At 36.6% G+C, this 18241-nt stretch overlaps 1 protein-coding gene across 1 annotated transcript in view; it reads left to right on the forward strand.

Annotated features, from left to right (window-relative positions):
• The window catches only part of LOC133256048 (potassium voltage-gated channel subfamily H member 7), a gene marked incomplete at its 5' end in the record, with an annotated part of 132748 nt that overhangs the window by 77374 nt on the left and 37133 nt on the right, over window positions 1-18241 (forward strand). The window contains one exon of the mRNA XM_061430748.1: window positions 16758-17010. Coding sequence (XP_061286732.1) covers window positions 16758-17010 — 253 coding nt within the window. The remainder of the gene's footprint in view (window positions 1-16757; window positions 17011-18241) is intronic.

Genomic DNA, 18241 nt, shown 5'->3' on the forward strand with positions numbered 1-18241 from the left:
ACATCAAACTGTTGTATTTTACATCAGCATTCCATGTTATTTCATTTAAGTATAACCTTAAATATAATTTATCATGAAACATTTCAGGCCATTTTTGCTGTTTAACCATGTCCAGATGAAGTACAAGATGTTTATTCATACTCTATTAATTGACTGAAAATTCTTTTTCATAGCCCCAAACATTTGATTGTTTGATAGATCACAAAACATCACAAAGAATTTACCTAAAACATGGAGCCATATTCCTTATTCCCTGTATTTTTGCTTTTAGTGGAACATCTATTGCCAGAATGTTCCAGAACCCAAAGCATTCTGGGAATATTTATGGGCTTCCTCTCAGTTGAGCCAAATGATTCAGATTGCAAAAGGAAAGCAGTCAGAATAATGAAGCGAGTGAAAGGAAGATGTCCTTTTGCAAATTATGTCAGGTTTAGAATTAGTAAAAATTAGCTCAGAAATGTCCATAGGTCAAGCTTGGAAAATACTTTTCTTTCTGCAATACTTTTTCAGATTAGGACTGAAGGTTCCTCAATGGATTTCCCAAAAAAAATCAAAGCTGTCTTATAACCCAATCTGAAACTTTCAGACATTATCTAACATTGATTTTAGTTACAACACTGCCAGAAACTGAAAATCACCTTCCATGTCATTGTAGAATCAAGCCATGCACATGAAGGAACATGGCTTGAATGACCAAGGACACCAATAACTATGATCTGTCCATCATTCTGGATGGAGAGAAATAAATCACTAATGACAGAAACCACTCCATAATTTAAAATTATATTTGCATGGAAGAAAAGCCTTTTTAAAAATGGCCCTCTAATAATGCCTGAATAATAGAAAAAATATATATAGAATAAAAATTCAGAAGACCCAAGTACTAGCTATCAATATGCCACTAATCTTGGACAAGTCACTTAACCTGTCTGTAGTTTCATTAAACATGCCATTTTCAAATAGTTCTAAAGCGCCAGAACTGCCCTTGCTAAATCTGTGAAGCAATTATTATAGGAGTTTTTCTGCTTGAGGATGTAGAGTCTAACCTATCTGCTGCACAGTCTTTTGTTCCCTCTGAGTCTCCTTTGTAGAACAATTGTTTCTGTGTTGAGTATTATTCAAAAACCACTGAAGTAAGTGAATGGTAGAATTGTGGATGGCAGAGAAATCAAGGAGACCATTTCAGGTAAAGACAAGGACAGGAATAGAGGCCCTGTTTTGAGACTTCCAAGGCAGAATTAAGGCAGATAATCTAAAAACAACTTCATTTAATTTATTTTAAGAAGAAGGGAGAACAGTTGAGTATTTTAGTCTGGGGTGTTGATGCAGAAAAATTTGAGAAACAGATATAAAAAGGAGTTGAAATAAGAACCTAAAAAAGAAGAATAAATTCTTTAGCAGCCAGATAGACAAAGTTCCCTTAAAGAGAGGTAGGAGAAGAAAGAAAAATGATGGAGGCTTTGGTTTTGAGGAATAAAGAAGGCGACTCAGTGGCACTCGTTCATACCACACGGTCCAGCCCCTGTGGTCAAGCAGAGACCAATTCCTCAGAAAGAAGAAGGTATAGGGCCAGAGAAGAGTTGAATAAGGGAGAATATTTAGAGATTTCAATCAAGAATCAACCTAGTGGGCTAAAATTGCTTAGAATCACAGTGGGACTCTTGCCAGGCAGATTCTTTACCGCTAAGCCACCTGGGAAGCCCCAGAGTGGGACTCTCGAGTGACAAAACATACACTTCTAATGGACCAAATGAGTGAAGCCGATGAAAATAGAAAAGAAAATAATGAAGAATGACATACTGTTTAATAGAAATTCCTACTTCTTGGGGCTGATGTGATTTCTAAGGACATTTTAATGAAAATCTGATTTCATTTCTTTCCATGACTCTTTTCCTGCTCCTCTGTTATCTGATAACTCTGACTATAGACTACTACTACTAACTGCTTGCTGCTACTACTAACTACCATCTATTTAACTAGCAATTACTAGCACTAACCTGCATCTACAATCTAACTGCATTCCATCAAAACTATTGTTGCACCCATCCCGATGTTTATTTAAGTAACTTCATCTGTGCCAGACTGTCACTTTCAAATATACTCCTGCTGCTGCTAAGTCGCTTCAGTCGTGTCCGACTCTGTGCGCCATACACGGCAGCCCACCAGGCTCCCCCATCCCTGGGATTCTCCAGGCAAGAACACTGGAGTGGGTTGCCATTTCCTTCTCCAATGCATGAAAGTGAGAAGTGAAAGAGAAGTCGCTCATTCGTGTCCGACTCTTAGCGACACCTTGGACTGCAGCCCACCAGGCTCCTCTGTCCATGGGATTTTCCAGGCAAGAGTACTGGAGTGGGGTGCCATTGCCTTCTCCGCAAATATACTCCACTAATGTTCTATTTTAATATGTTGTAGTGAAATGTAATTTTGAGCTCTTTCAATGTCTAATTCAGCAACTCAGATAAAATAATCCTTGTGACATTAAGCCACATAGGATATAAAGCAAAATTTATAAAATAGCATATCTTGTCTCTACCATAATATTTTTATTACCCTTTACTTTTTCTAATGATACTTTATATACCAAAGTTGATATAGTCAGTGAAAAACCTTGGACTAGTTCATTATAAGGCTACAGTAAAATAACTACAAATATGATGCCTTTCGAGTGTGACTAACCATCCAGTGGGCAGGGACCCAGTTACCAAGAAGTCTTCAGAAAATAAAAACACTCGTGTTTAAAGATATAAGCAGCATAATACAATTCTTGCACAGGTGAACCTACAATTTAGATTGATATTTTTATTTGATCAGTAATAGTTTAACAAAAAAGCACCAGTTCAAAATTAGCAATCAAGGTACAGAGAACATTACCAATGTCTCCTAATATGAAAGACATATGCTACTTCTCTACACTTAGGTAGAAAAGTGTAAATCCACATATTTAAAAAGGGAGCATGGGGATTGGCAAAACAAAACAAAAAAAAAAAAACACCTGCATTTAAATGATAATGACCCTGAGGATTGGTGACATCTTTTAGTTTTCTGTAAAGAAATTGTTGCTGTTTAAGAGTAGAATTAAAGTAATGGCTGTCTACAATGAACCTTAAAAGATATTTTCATCATCATGCTGATTAGTTGACAGGAATTGCCTGGATCATCAGAAACTGGATATGTGAAATTTTCCACTTGCAAGAAATCTACTATTAACACACATACTTGGCAATTGTATTTAACACCTGAACCTCAGGCGTTTAAGAGAGGGCAAGTCACATGTCCTTCCTATTTTTCCTCCAGGCTCTTTATCCTAAAGTCTCAAAATGCCACAGAGCACAATAATTATACCATCTGGAGCCCCCTGACATGAACAATATCAAGCTTAAGACAAGCATCTGGTATTTTCAGATTACAAATGGTATATGTTAAATTATGGTTCACAAATGATGACGGTCATTTCAGGCTGGTCTCCAACCATTAAAGACTTGTTTACATCGAGCACCAAACCTGCTTTAAGCAAATCAAGTTCAACAGTGGGATCTGATCCTGAGCCATTCCTGAGTCAAGAGAAATAATGACAGCTTGGTCTGTGGCATTACACATGAAAAATAATCATTGCAGAAATACCACACCGAGGCAATGAACACACTTCTATGCTTCAGTTTCTCCATTTGTTAACGTTCTTCCTATGGTAGTAGGAAGGTGAAAATGATGTTTCAAGTTGTTTTTCAACTTCCAAAATTTATGGTACTATTCAAACAGGATTCAAGTGCAGTCTCTTATGCTGAAGAGTGATCTATGTGTCTAGATGCTTTCTTTGGAACACAGGAATAATTCAAGCTCAATACAGTTTAGGATCAATTAATAATCAGTACAGGCGAGCCAATAATGGAAAATAAAGACATCAATGTTCACTTTTGAAATATTCTTTGGAAACATGAATTTAGGTCCATTAAATTCAAATATTAGAGAACTTAGCACTTATCAAACTTAATAGAATCAAACCATTCACAATTTATCCCAAAATAAAAGTCCAGTATTTAGTTAAAGAATTTCCCGAGACATCACCAATAGCTTGAGAATTTATATTAAAAATGGATATGTAAATTTCTACCCACTAGACCAGATATCATTTTTTAAAGGCAAAAATAAGCACAAGTAGTTCATCTTAGCCAATTGACCATATAGCCTTATGGCAGCAGACTCAGGAAAATTACATTTAATTATTTTTTCATGGTTTAGACATATTACTATCCATGGAGATGAGTGTGAATGGAAAAAAAACATATATAAGCATGCCTCTTTCATTCCAGATATTCTAAAAGAATCTTTTAGTTTGCATCTTGGGCTGCTGTTAGTCCAGTGTGCTACCCCAAGAACTCTACACTCAGCTTAGTGACCATCTGGTAAGAATCTTCCTCACTTTGGGTCCAGTACCTTGTATAGTGCATTTTAACACTTCTGGAGCCATGCTAAATCATTTTCCTCACTCTCCTGGCCATCTTCTTAACTCAGAATGCTCTACAATTCAGACAGAACTGAAACATGTCAGTAGTTAGAAACACCCACTGTAGTGGGAGGGAAAACCAAAGACTCAGTCCACACAAGTGTAATTATTGTACTTGAATCATAGAGGTTCACATCTAGCCATTACCTAGTTTTATCTGTGAGTCAGTGTGTGGACACTAGGAAAACAGGGCGTTAGTCGTGTTTTCTAAGATGGGAACATTGGCTCAGATTCTAATTCTAATTTTACATGCCTTATGTATGAGCTGTGCTGGAGTAGGCAACACCAGAACCGAGTTCAGAATGCTTTTTTATAATAAAGCAGGAATGGTTAATTGAGATGTCACTCCTATGAATTACTTATTCATAACATTTTTGTATAGATTTTGGTTACACTTTCCTTGTCATTTTTAAAGAAATCTTTGCAATTTATAGACATTGATGCTCTATCTCTCATCTAGATTTCAATTTATTCCTAGTCTCTTTCTAATATGCTGAGTTTGTTTAGGATATTGTCTGGATTTTAATTTTTTTGTTTTTTGTATCATCCAATTAGTCAACTTTTCCTGTATACTTCAGAGATCCTGTCCTGTTTCACAAAGTTCCCACTAAACCTGTGGATTACACAAGTAGTTTCCTAGGCTTTGAGCTTTGTTATATGATTAAGGAAGAAAATTCTGAATCTGTTTGAAATGTAGTTTTATAAATTTTCTTCACATGGATGGAAGATAGGACTTTTTCTTTTGGTCTTAAATACCCCTGATTTATACATTAAATTATTAGGTATAATTGGAATATATATTCCCTGATGGCTCTGATGGTAAAGAATCCTCCTGCAATGCAGGCAACCCAGGTTCATTCCCAGGGTGGAGAAGATTCCCTGGAGAAGGAAATAGCTACCCACTCCAGCTTTCTTGCATAGAGAATCCCATGGACAGAGGAGCCTGGCAGGCTATAGTTCATGGGGTCTCAAAGAGTCAGATGCAACTCAGCACAAATACCTTTACTCCCATATTGGCTCTATTCCCTGGAGGCTTAGAGGGTAAACCGTCTGCCTGCAATGCAGGAGACAGGAAGATCCCCTGCAGAAGGAAATGGCACCCCACTCCAGTACTTTTGCCTGGAAAATCCCATGGACAGAGTAGCCTCATAGGCTACAGTCGATGGGGTCACAAAGAGTTGGAAACAACTGAGCAATGACACACATGGCAATATAAATTCTGATTTATTGTTAATAGCTTTATATCATACTTTGGTATCTGACAAGGCAAGTCAACTCTTACTAATCTTGCTTTTCTTATTTGGTGGGGACATATGAGAATATTTATTATTCCATACAAAATATATGACTATCTTAATTCAATTATGACAGATTCCATTTGGGCTTTTGAGATAACCCAGAGATCAGATTGTTATTTCTGGCACACAAAAATCAGAACTTGTAACCAATATCAAAGTTTACTCAAGAATATATGTAATCATAAGGCAAATCAAGGCATGGCGATCCTTCTTCTAGTATGTGTTCTAAGTTTTAACATTGTTGTTCAGTCACTAAGTCATGTCTGATTCTTTGCAACCCCATGGACTATAGCACGCTAGGTTCCTCTGCCTTCCACTATCTCACAGGGTTTGCTCAAATTCATGTCCATTGAGTCAGTGATGTTAGTTAACCATCTCATCCTCTGCTATCCGCTTCTCGTTTTGCCCTCTACCTTTCCCAGCATCAGGGTCTCTTCCAGTGAGTCAGCTCATAGCATCAGGTGGCCAAACTATTGGAGCTTCAGCTTCAGCAACAGTCCTTCCAATGAATATTCAGGGTTGATTTCCTTCAGGGTTGATTGGTTTGATCTCCTTGCTATCCAAGGGACACTCAAGAGTCTTCTCCAGCACCACAATTTGAAAGCATCAATTCTTTGGTGCTCAGCTTCACTCATCCAACTCTCACATCCATTCATGACTACTAGAAAAATCATAGCTTTGACTCTACTGATCTTTGTCAGCAAAGTGGTGTCTCTGCTTTTTAGTCTAGGTTTGTCATAGCTTTTCTTCCAAGAAGCAGGCATCCTAAGTTCATGGCTGAAGTCACAGCTCTCAGTGATTTTGGAATCCAGGAAAATAAAATCTGTCATTGTTTCTACTTTTTCCCCTTCTATTTGCCACGAAGTGATGGGACCAGATGCCATGATCTTAGTTTTTTGAATGTTGAGTTTCAAGCCAGCTTTTTCACTCTTTTCTTTCATCCTCATGAAGAGACTCTTTAGTTCCTTTTCACTTTCTGCCATTAGAGTGGTATCATCTGCATACCTGAGGTTGTTGATGTTTCTCCCAGCCATCTTGATTCCAGCTTGTGATTCATCCAGCCAAGCATTTCGCTTCAAGTATCCTGCATAAAAGTTAAATCATATTTAACATAGGAGGCCCCTAAACCATGTGTGTGATAACATAACACTTAAGCAGAACGAAGCTCTTTTGGTCATCAGACATACACATTTTAGAGTCTGGAAGTTACATAGCTTACAAGACATTTTCTAAAAAGTAATGTCCTATAAATCAATGAAATATTTGTTTACTGTAAGCAATTTAAACTAGACACACCCTGCCACAGATAAATGCCACTCCATAGATAAGAGCTGCCCCACACCTTTAGTGTGCTTGTGAAGAGCAGGTCATTAATCTTTGTCATTATCTAGTCACTTTTCTTTCCAGGTATTACTCAGAAAGGAGAGAGAATGAATCAAATACCTGTTGCTAACCCTTTCCATTCTATGAATTTTATATTAATTTTTACATGACTTTGAAATTTCAATATTAAGTTCCTTGCTGCACATTAAAATCATCTGAATATATAAATGTTAGTGCTTCAGACCTACCCTGCAACAGTTAAACCAGAATTGCCTATAGCTATGTCAGAGCATCAGTATTTTTATGTCTATTCTAACATGTATCCAGGATTGCAAGCCACTGATGTAGAGCCTAAAAAAATTATGTCTCCTTCAGTAAGATTTTTCTAATGCTCTTAGAAATTCTTACCTTTGTTATTAAATTCATTCTTAAATTTATATATCTTAGTCAACCAAATGAAATACATTATACATTTCCGTTTTTACCTGCTATTTATCTTCCTTATAGCCACGTTAACATATTTTCTGTCTCATTGTTTTTTCATTTGTTCTTTTTGCCTTACCACACGATTTGCAGGATCTTAGTTCCCTGACCAGAGATTGAACCCTCACCCCCGGGGAAGTGAAGGTACGGAGTCCCAACCACTGGACTCTCAGGGAATTCCCTATCTGCCTCACTCTTATCGGACTTTTCCTTTAGTTTGTTTTAGTCTGATTTGGGTTGCTTTGTTTGGGCAGGAGGAGAGGTCGTTGAGGATTTACTCTTGGATGTTCTAAGTATCATATCAGCAACAAAAAGAGATACATCCATTCTCTTTTTTAAAACTACTATTTATTTTCCATGTGAATTCACTAGATTCTTCAAAACAGTTTTGAATAGTAGTAGCTGACTTTTTGAAAATAACTTTACCATTAAAACTAATAGTTTTAAAAAATTATTGCATTTCTGAAATAAATCCTACTTGGTCACAGATATTTTTGATATTTTGTTGATTGTATTAACCAGTAAATTATTCATAACTGTGCATCTATTTTATAGTGGTATTGTTCTATAGTTACAAGCTTTTTAAATGTTAGAAAGAAATCATCTCTTAAACTATGTGGTCGTGGTGGTTTTAATAGTAGTTCTTTAACCACCATTCAATCTATACTATGGTAATTATTTATTCTGCTTCTTTCTTGGTCAATATTGATAATTCATATTTTGGGAAAAATTCATCCATTACATCTAGGCTTTCAAAGTGGTTACAAAATTGCTTCAAAGATTCTCTTTTAACTCATTTATTTAGTCTTTTCCATATCTGTAGCTACCTCTGCCTTATCATTGGTAAATTTGCATATTTTTGTTCTTTTTTTCTTCCTTTAGCAGGCCTTTGAAAGATTCACTTATTTCACTGTATTTTTTTCAAGGAACTAGCCTTTGGATTAATTTATTATTGCTACTATTTTTTCATCTTCAGCATTTGCCTTCATTACCTTCTTTTTTATTTCTTTGTTTTGTTCTATTATTTTTACCATTTGTTTTAAGTTTTTTTGAGTCTTTCTTTCTGAAATAACTAAGACATTAAGACTAATATTTTCCTTTCAATGTAAATTTTTCTGTGGTTCCATGGATTTTGATATGAATTTTTCTACTGCATTCTAAATTATGTATTTTTTGATCCAAAGGTTATCATAGAGTGTGGTTCTTAATTTTCATGTGCTTCTGATTTTTAGTCACTTTTTAATTATTTTTTCTAGAGTTAATGGACCATATAAGATTTCCACTTTTATAAATGTTTAAGTACCCACACCTAATACAAAACCAATCTATGACTGCATTTGTTTGCAATGACTCACTTTTATAAAGTTTTTCCGAAACATGTCGTTTTATTTTCATGGAGATGGGGGAACCCTGCTCTCTTTCTTTAGTCATACTTACTTCATTCTTTTATGTGCAATACAATTGAATTATGTGATTTCATTAACAAGTACAGCTGATGTACACGTGTTTCGGAACTTACACAGCTGGTTTGAAACTCAATTTGTAGAAGTAGGAATGTACGAGAACACAACAATATGGAACATTTGGAGTGCTGGGTAACAAGACTAAACACATTTTACAGAAGGGGAATCTACTAGATAGAGGAAGAGAACTTCTGCTATTTTGAGAACTTCTGCTATTTTGAAAAAAGTTATAAAATTGCCAATAGAGCCATCACTTTCCCTAGAAAACAACTGAATTGTTGTCTAGTTTTAATCTTTCTGGGAAACAAAGACCCTAACCAGTACGAAAAGAAAATAGCATTTATGCTACGTTGCTATTCTTTGTTGCTTATCGATAAAACTGATGAATGAATGGAAAACATTTTGTACTTCACCATACTAGTAGCAACTTTAGAAATCCACTCTGATGAACAGCTATGGCAAGTCACAAGGGTTGAAGGAATCCTGGACTAAGTTTAGAGTCTTAATTCTTCCACAAATAAAATCCCTTAATGCACTTTTTTTGTTGTTGTTTACGCACTTAGTCATGTTTGACTCTTTTTGACCCCATGGACTGTAGCCGGCCAGGCTCCTCGGTCACTGGGATTTCCTAGACAAGAATACTGGGTTGGGTTGCCATTTCCTCTCCAGGGGATCTTCCCAATTCAGGGATTAAACCTGCATCTCCTGCATTGGCAGGTGAATTCTTTACCACGAAACCACCAGGGAAACCCTTAATACACTTATTCTTTAGTTTTCGTGTGAAAAAATGGGGAAATCACCCTTCTACATTCCTTATATAAAGCTGATAAATCAAAACATGATTGTAACATATTACACATGAGAAAATTTTCTGAAACATAAAACTAGATTCAAGTTCAATATGGTATATCAAATGTGAAGTGGTACTTAAATCACTTTTTCATTATATGGCAGACTGCACCTCCCTTTTCCTTAATTTGTAGGCAAACTCAGCTCATCTAAAATCAGTCCATTTATAAAAAAGTATTTATGAGGTATTCCTTCATCCCTTCCTTCACTCCCTCTCTCAAATAATTGGGAGGTTGAGGGGAAGGTCCTGAAATTGCTTTTCAGGATGCAGATCCCTTCTGTTGCCTTTAGAAACTTTAGTGAGTTCCAGGGTTTCCCCCGAGACCTTATTTCAAAAATCCTAGTGTACCCTCTTAAGTCAGGCCTTTGCTGATTTAGCAGAAGGGCTCCAGAGTTGGAGTAGCAAGAATAAGTATGTAAAAGCGGTAAATCCCCTCTGCCTACACATCATCGCTCACGCTGCAGCTCATCCTAGGCCCTGACTTAACTGGGATCAGGTTAAAGTTTTAGTGTCCTTCTAAAAGCAAAGGAACATATCATAATTAAGCTGTTAACTGGGGACGGGAACTCAGGACAAGGAAGGGACAAGGGAAAGATGCAGGAGGGAGGACTCTGTTTTCATTTTTCAGAGAAAATTTTCTTGTAGCACAACTGGTTCAGGATTTATGACACTGTTTTCCATGTCTATGTGCAGCAGCATTTTGATCTGCTCATGTTTTTTGCCTAAATGATGTAACCATATGATGTATGTTGAAAAGTTGCATGCAGAAAATTAGTTAATTTTCGCAAGACTTATAAAAGCCTTTAGTCATGGATTCTACAATACCCTGCTTTGCCAGCAATCTTGCCACGTGTGATAGTGCTATGCATTAAAACAATTCTTTCTTCTCATTAGCCACATGAAAGTAAAATAAGCAAGTAGATGAAAAAGCAGTTTGAGATCTCAGACTAAGACTATATATATTTGTATGTTTAAAACTACTAAAAGAATGTACCTGACTTGATCAGTGGATAAACATGTAATCACCAAGGAAAGATGAAAGATGTATTCTCCCTATTCCTTAATGATAAACCATAATCATAGAAATAATATAATCTGGGATGACCTCAAAATTATGAAATCCATTAAGGAACAACATTATCTTCTAGAAAGAGTGAAAAGTGAGGTTTAGTATCTTTTAAAGACGTTATCAAATCTAGACTGTCCACATAGTATGTAATAATCATATTAGAATTTTTAAAAAGCTATAAAATATTAAGGCTGTGATTTAGGGCAGAGATTTAAGATTTGTTTTATTTCTTGCATAATTCATTTGATAATCATACTTGAGTTTTAATGTTTCGTTAGTCAGTGTTAATTTATGTTTTGATTAATACTAGTTTGTCAAGATTTAAGTATATTTAAGGACCCAAGGAAATTTCCTACTGTTAGTTATCACAGTTACCAAAGTTGTTTCTGTGATTAATTTGCTGTTTAGGAGAACCATTTGCCACATTCAGACTGTCTTTCTCCATGTGCCCTCTGCAGGCTGCCTTTAGGAATGGCCCTCTCTGAAGCCCTGCTGAGTGAAACAAACCAAAAGCCATTTATTACAGCATAGGTCAGCTTTCCAATGCTATCTAAATAGGGGACCTCTATTAGATAATATTTTTCTTTTTTTCAAAATAAAATACAAGAGTTCAAAACACTATGAAAGGAGAGTTTTGTTTTTGTTTATTTTTTTGGTAAAAATTCAATTGTTGACATTCTTCCAACAGAACTTAGATAGTATACACACCGCAAAAAGAGTGTTTTGCATTGCAAGCTAAGAAACAGCAAACACTGAATCTTGTATCTTAAATCTGAGGAAGGAATAATAGAGTTTGATAGATGGTTAATATGGAATAGTTATTTCCATTTTTGCTGTCTCCATTTGTCATTTCTTCAGTCTGACTTTGATTTAATACTTCTATCTTGTTTTGTGGTTGTCGGGTGGTTTTGTTTGAATGTCCCTAAAATTTTATTTCTCTAGTACTAAGTTATGGGATTGATTTAACAGTCACAGAAAGCACTTCTTACTCACTTAAAAGAACAAATGTCTCATTTGTCTTATATAATCTGAGAGTTTCATAGAGTTTTATCTACCTACATTCAAGTAAAAGGAAGTTAATTTTGCATTTATAAAATATTCAAATGACTTTATATCATAATTAAGATATGAAATTTTTATCAGCCTTGAAAAAAATGTTCTGGAACTTTCAGGAACTTTTTACTCACCTTAAATTAGCTATTACCTTGATAGTTCCTTTGAACAGCCATTAGTATTGTAAACTTGCATTATAAAAGTCTAATTTGGCATGAAAATGTGGGAAATTCTGAGTAACCTTATATATATATTATTTTTCCTAAGCAGGGCATTTAGAGGCTTAAGGACCAGGGATATTTTAAGAATATTATTATGCTCTCATGCCTAGTATAGTGCCTGGTATACAGTAGATACTTAATAAATATTTGTTAAAAGAATGAAGACTTCTTTTCCAAGCTGCAGGCCATGAAACTGAGCAATGGCCTTAGTCTGACATCAGGCCAACTCAGTAAAACAATAGCTCCATCTGCACAGCAAAAGATGCTGTGTACCCTCATAGCAGCTCCAGAGCCTGACAAACAAGAAGCTCATGTAGAGTGTAGCAGCATGACTGCAATAATCATTAAACCAACCTGTGTCCCGGTTTGTACTTATGTATTTGAAACAGATTCTCTTTTAGCCAGGCTAAAGACTAAATAAAATGCTAAGGCTTTTATCTGCTCAGGCTCAATAAAATGCCACTATTCGAATGCTAAATGAGGAAGTTCCAAGTCAGGTAGTTTAGCAGAGGAACCACCTGACCAGAAAAGGAAATCAGTTGGAAGCAAGAAAGGCAACATGGCTGGGACAATGGAAGGGGTGCCTTGGATAACTATCCACTTAAACCCTACCCTTTCTTCCCACCCTTTCACTGTGCCTCTACCTCTGTTTCAATACAGCTCCCTCTCTTGTAACTCCCATTGTAAAATCCCTTTACTTAGGCATAACCCAGATTCCAATGCTGCTAACTTACTTAGGACTTCCAAATCTCTGGGCTAGGAAGAGATTCAATGAATAAATCTTAGTCTACTGAGTTCTATGTAATTGACTTAAGAAAATTAAGGAAGTCAGTTAAGGGCTAACATCATAGGAGGATTCCTTAATCTAGACAAGTCCTTCATGCCAAGATCTGCGAATCTTACCCCCACTACATACAAACAAAGGCCTCTCCACAGAATTCTATAGTACTTCCTTTGTTATTGTTTAGTCACTAAGTCATGTCCAATTTTTTTGTGATGGACTGTAGCCATGAACTGTAGCCCACCAGGCTCCTGTGGCCCTAGGATTTTCCAGGCAACAATACTGGAGTGGGTTGCCATTTCCTCCTTCAGGCAACTTTCCCAATCCAGGTATCAAACAAACCTCTGTCTCCTGCATCTCCTGCATTGGCAGGTGGATTCTTTAGGCCACTGAGCTGCCAGGGAAGCCCCATGGTACCTCCTACTAGAGTTATTTTCTCCAGTGATTGTCACTGCTATTAAGATTAGTGTTAGGAGCTGACAACACATGAGAAAGACACTTGATAAGAGAGAGATATTGAAAAACTTTCCCAAGTGCCCTTAAGGCTTCATGGGTGACTCCAAGAACACTGGAATTCCAAAAACATCTTTCTAAATTGATTTAGTAACTGACTACTTTCAAAAAGGATTTAAGACAACTCACAGTGAAAACCTGAGTGCAAAATTACAAGCCAAAATATTTAACACAAGTCATAAAGAGGAAACAAAAGTCAGAGAGATGAAAGGAAAAATAATCAAAACTCTCCTGAGGCAATGGAACACAAAATTTAGTGGTGAATTTCTTAGTCACCAAATGAGACCAACAAAAATACATTGGGCACTGTATCTCTCAATTTCTAGCAAAGAGAATGTAACAATTTCTCTTTAGAAGAAATTGTTAGTTCTTTACGAACAATAAATATGTGTGAAAAAAAAACCCACAGGAAAAGCCAGAAGTAAACTTTCTATTGAATGTCTACAATGCACGGGATGATTTATACTCATTATCACATTTAATTGTGGGCACAACCCTGTGAGGTAGATATTATTTTTACAGTAAAGGAAAATGAATCTCAAGAAAAGTTAATTGACTTGATAAGTCACAGCTAGTAAGGGATGGAACTAAAACTTCAACTCATGCCTATCTGACTCCATAGCTCATATCACACCCAGTAAGTGTATAACCCCTACCTCGATCTCATCTGCATCTCCAGCTCAAAGCACGCATACACACACACACACACACACACACACACACACATGAACACACAAATACACACACATGCGTGCATGCACAATTTCTTATTCTGTAGCCAAGTTATACTCAGAAAATATACTTTAGAAACCTCAGGAAAAATACAAAGCTAGCAGCTGTAAGTTCAACATCCTCGTTCTGACTACTATAATGTTAGCAGTATCTCCACTGGTGGCGGTCAGTGGCTTCAGTTGTGTCCAACTCTGCAACCCATGGACTGTAGCCTACCAGACACCTCTGTCTATGGGATTCCCCAGGCAAGAATACTGGAGTGGGTTGCCATTTCCTTCTCCAGGGAGTCTCCCTGACCCAGGGATTAAACCCACATCTCCAGAGTCTCCTGCATTGCAGGCAGATTCTTCACCACTAAGCCACAGGGGAAGCCCAGTATCTCCACAATTTGTGTGAAATATAAAATGCCTTTTTGTACCATATTATAGATAAATCCTAAGAGAAAAATAGGCATATCCAATTTGTTTCTTGGAATAATGTTCCTTATGTTTTTATTTGTATAAGGATACCTGAGAGTTATGCTGAGATCACAACAGTGGGCTTCAGCCAGGAAAAGTAAATCATATGCAAAGACACCAGTGAACTGGAGTCTGTTTCTACCAGAGCAGAAGACAGTATCCAAACCTGCTTATCTTTAGTCTAACATCACTTGCCAAAGCCAATGTGATTAGTTTAGACTGGCAGAAGGATCAGCAAACTAGAGGACTACTTCCATGAGAGGAGCTGTGTTGCTTGTAATCCCGATAAAGAGTAGAAAAAGATCTCCAACCCCAAAGGCAGAAATGGACAGAGCTGTCATTCTGGAGAGATCTCTGGTCTAAGTAGGAAATGAGACAGGAGTCCAGTCATGGAGGTGAAGCCTGAAGGTTACAGTTAAGGGGGGAGAGAGAGCTCATTCTTTGGGTCTGAGCTAGGTCCTATAGAAACTTCGGGATAAAAGTCTGAGTTTATGCAGCTGTGTGGAGCTGGGTAAGCAGTGTCTTACAATTGGCACACAATATATTGGTAACTTATGACAAATTCGAGTATTGCAAAGGCTCTTATTCTCTGTCAAAGAAACACAGATGGATAAAGTGACTTGCACAAGCATCAACCTGTGGCAGATTCATGACCAGAACACATAGTATGTGGCTTTTCTTCTAAAACACTCCTGAGCTATTTCTGTGAGTGACTCTACGATGAAGGAAGCAAGATGGGAAACAGTGGCTGTAGTGTGTCGGGTCTTTCAATGATTCCTTTGTATCATGTCACAGCCAGTCTGACCAAGTGCATCACACAGGAGTCCTGCAGATGCAGGATCCTTGTGGCTGCTTTCATATATATATGTTCACTAAAATATGATTTAATTTGAAGGTCTTCTATGAGCACATGTATTAGAATTACATACACAAATAATTTATTATTACATTTAGCTATAGTGGACAGCAATAACAAGATTGACCCAAAAAGGTCAGAAATCCTAAAATTACATTATCAAGCACTTATAATGCCTCCTCCCTCCACTCCAAAGAATATTTAAATGAAATTTATTTTTACTGACTGACAGAGGAAAGTCAACCTGAGAATTAAAATCTCTATATGCCACCCAAAATAGCTAAGAAACATACAGAGACACAAGAGTTGAGTACCTTTGACTCATTGTATATGGTACATTTTTTTTTTTAATAACATAACATTTTATTCAGTTTAAAGTGAGTAGCACCTGTCAGACGTTATTGTTTAATCTTTTTTACAAATTTTTATTTAGTCACTGAATAGGTCGTCAAGACAGTAGAGCTGTTAGAAGCTTTATATATGCATCATAAATTCTGGCACAATTTCCATTTCTGAAAACTGAACTACACTTTTAAAGTACTTCTGCTGTTCTCCTTTCCTTTCTCTATTTTCAGTACTTATCAAAATATTTAGTGTAAAATAATGTGCTTATGAAATGTAAATACTCAAAGTATTGTTAGCTAAGAGCCCTCTCTGGTACATGACATTTACAAATACCATGGCTATTTCAGTATCATTATTTATATTAATTATAACTGAGATGTATACCAGAGATAGCAGTCCAAATTGACTTGAGATTCCTTCAGAAGATTGTCTTTCTAGTTGTACCACCTTTCATTAATTATGTCCTATTAATTGTCACATTGCATTATCTCTGTGCACAGTATGGTGCTACATAACATAATGCAGGCAATGAGAAGCAGCGTGGAATGTTGTAGGCATGGTATTTTAATGAGACAGCATTTGTGTTGAGTCTGTATGCCTGCAGTTAATTCAGAGAACACGTATTTGAGTTCAAATTCTGACATGTTTAGCAAACCAAATATGCATCAAGTTAGGTGAAGTAGAAGCATTGTAAGAACTCCTGTGTGACAATTACTACACCTGAAGTGCTGTGAACAAGAAGTGTACTTTATTTCAGGTGGAGATCCTCTGTGTGCTGGTAGTATGAAACTCTTTCTCTTTTTTTCTTCAGGTCCTAAAGGGTTTCCCAGAATGTTTACAAGCTGACATTTGTCTACATCTCAACCAGACTTTGCTGCAAAACTGCAAAGCCTTTCGGGGGGCAAGTAAAGGTTGCCTTAGAGCTTTGGCAATGAAGTTCAAGACCACCCATGCACCTCCAGGAGACACCCTGGTTCACTGTGGGGATGTCCTCACTGCGCTTTATTTCTTATCCAGAGGCTCCATTGAAATCCTCAAAGATGACATTGTGGTAGCTATTCTGGGTAAGTGTTTTAAAACTGGATAGTCACAAATTCAGCTTTTAGCCAGTGTCGTGCATGGTTTAAAATGACAGAAAACAGGACTTTCCATTTATTTATGAGTACTATTTAAGATTGATGAATAATTTTAAAGCTTTACTTAAAATTCAATTCAAATCAAATTAACCTTGCAGAAAATACATTTTCTTGACTCTCTCACTTGTTCTCTGGTGTGTAAATGCTTCCATTCTTGGCAGCCACTTAAGCCTTTGAGGCCAAATATATGAAAATGGCATTTTCCTTTTCATGTTACAGGATCGTGGATTCATGCTGAGTCCTTATCACCTTTAAATAAGATGTATATGTAGTAAGCATACTTGCTAGCATGTGCCAATGCCTGTCATGAACTGGATTTGTATGTTGATGAATCCATCTATTTGCTGTACACTTTACTACTGTGTCCCATCAGACAGAATTATATGAGTCCTTACCTAGGTTATCAGTAATATAGCGCTATAAACAACACACAGGGATCAAGGTGTTGAGGAGATAAAAATTCATAAGTTAAACTCGTTTGGGTGCAAAAGAAAGTCCATCTCTCCAATCTGCCTCTTCAAAAATAAATTTAGCCAGTGTGAACTGGTAGGATTTCTTTGGAATATTAGAACAATGGGCAAGCACAAGGGAGCAGAGAGAAATGAGATCAGTTTTTGTTCTCTCCTATCCCTTAGCCAGTAAGTTTAAGGCTCTGTCTCCCTGGGAGCACCCACTCCCAATGTTTGGGAACATGTGCACTCATTTTTTTCCCCATGGATTAAATCTGGTTCTATTTAAATAAAAAGTACATAATTCAATGATTTCCTTTTACTTGACTCTTGATATTAACATCCAAAGGATGAGGATATGGGCTGTTTTCTTCACTATTGTATAGAACCAGTGGGCATAACACAGACCCAATACATGAATGAAGATGTTTGAGAGATTTATATATCTTGATAATTATACTATGATGAGAAATTTTAAAAACATTTTTTCAAACTTGATCAGAGGTACAATTTGGTTTATAATCCAATAAGCAGACCAAGAATAAAAATATATTTTAAATCACTTAGCAGCTACAGAGTAAAGTGAGATTTTCACTTGATTTGGCCTTGACAGTTCTAGTCTGTTGCCAGGGAAGAAGCATGCATCACTGCATTCCTGATCTTCAAATCAGCCAGCCTTAACTTCTACAGGAAGGTAACAAGCTGTCTTG

Source organism: Bos javanicus, chromosome 2 (genome assembly GCF_032452875.1).
Source record: "Bos javanicus breed banteng chromosome 2, ARS-OSU_banteng_1.0, whole genome shotgun sequence".
In the NCBI taxonomy this organism is placed as follows: Eukaryota; Metazoa; Chordata; class Mammalia; order Artiodactyla; family Bovidae; genus Bos; species Bos javanicus.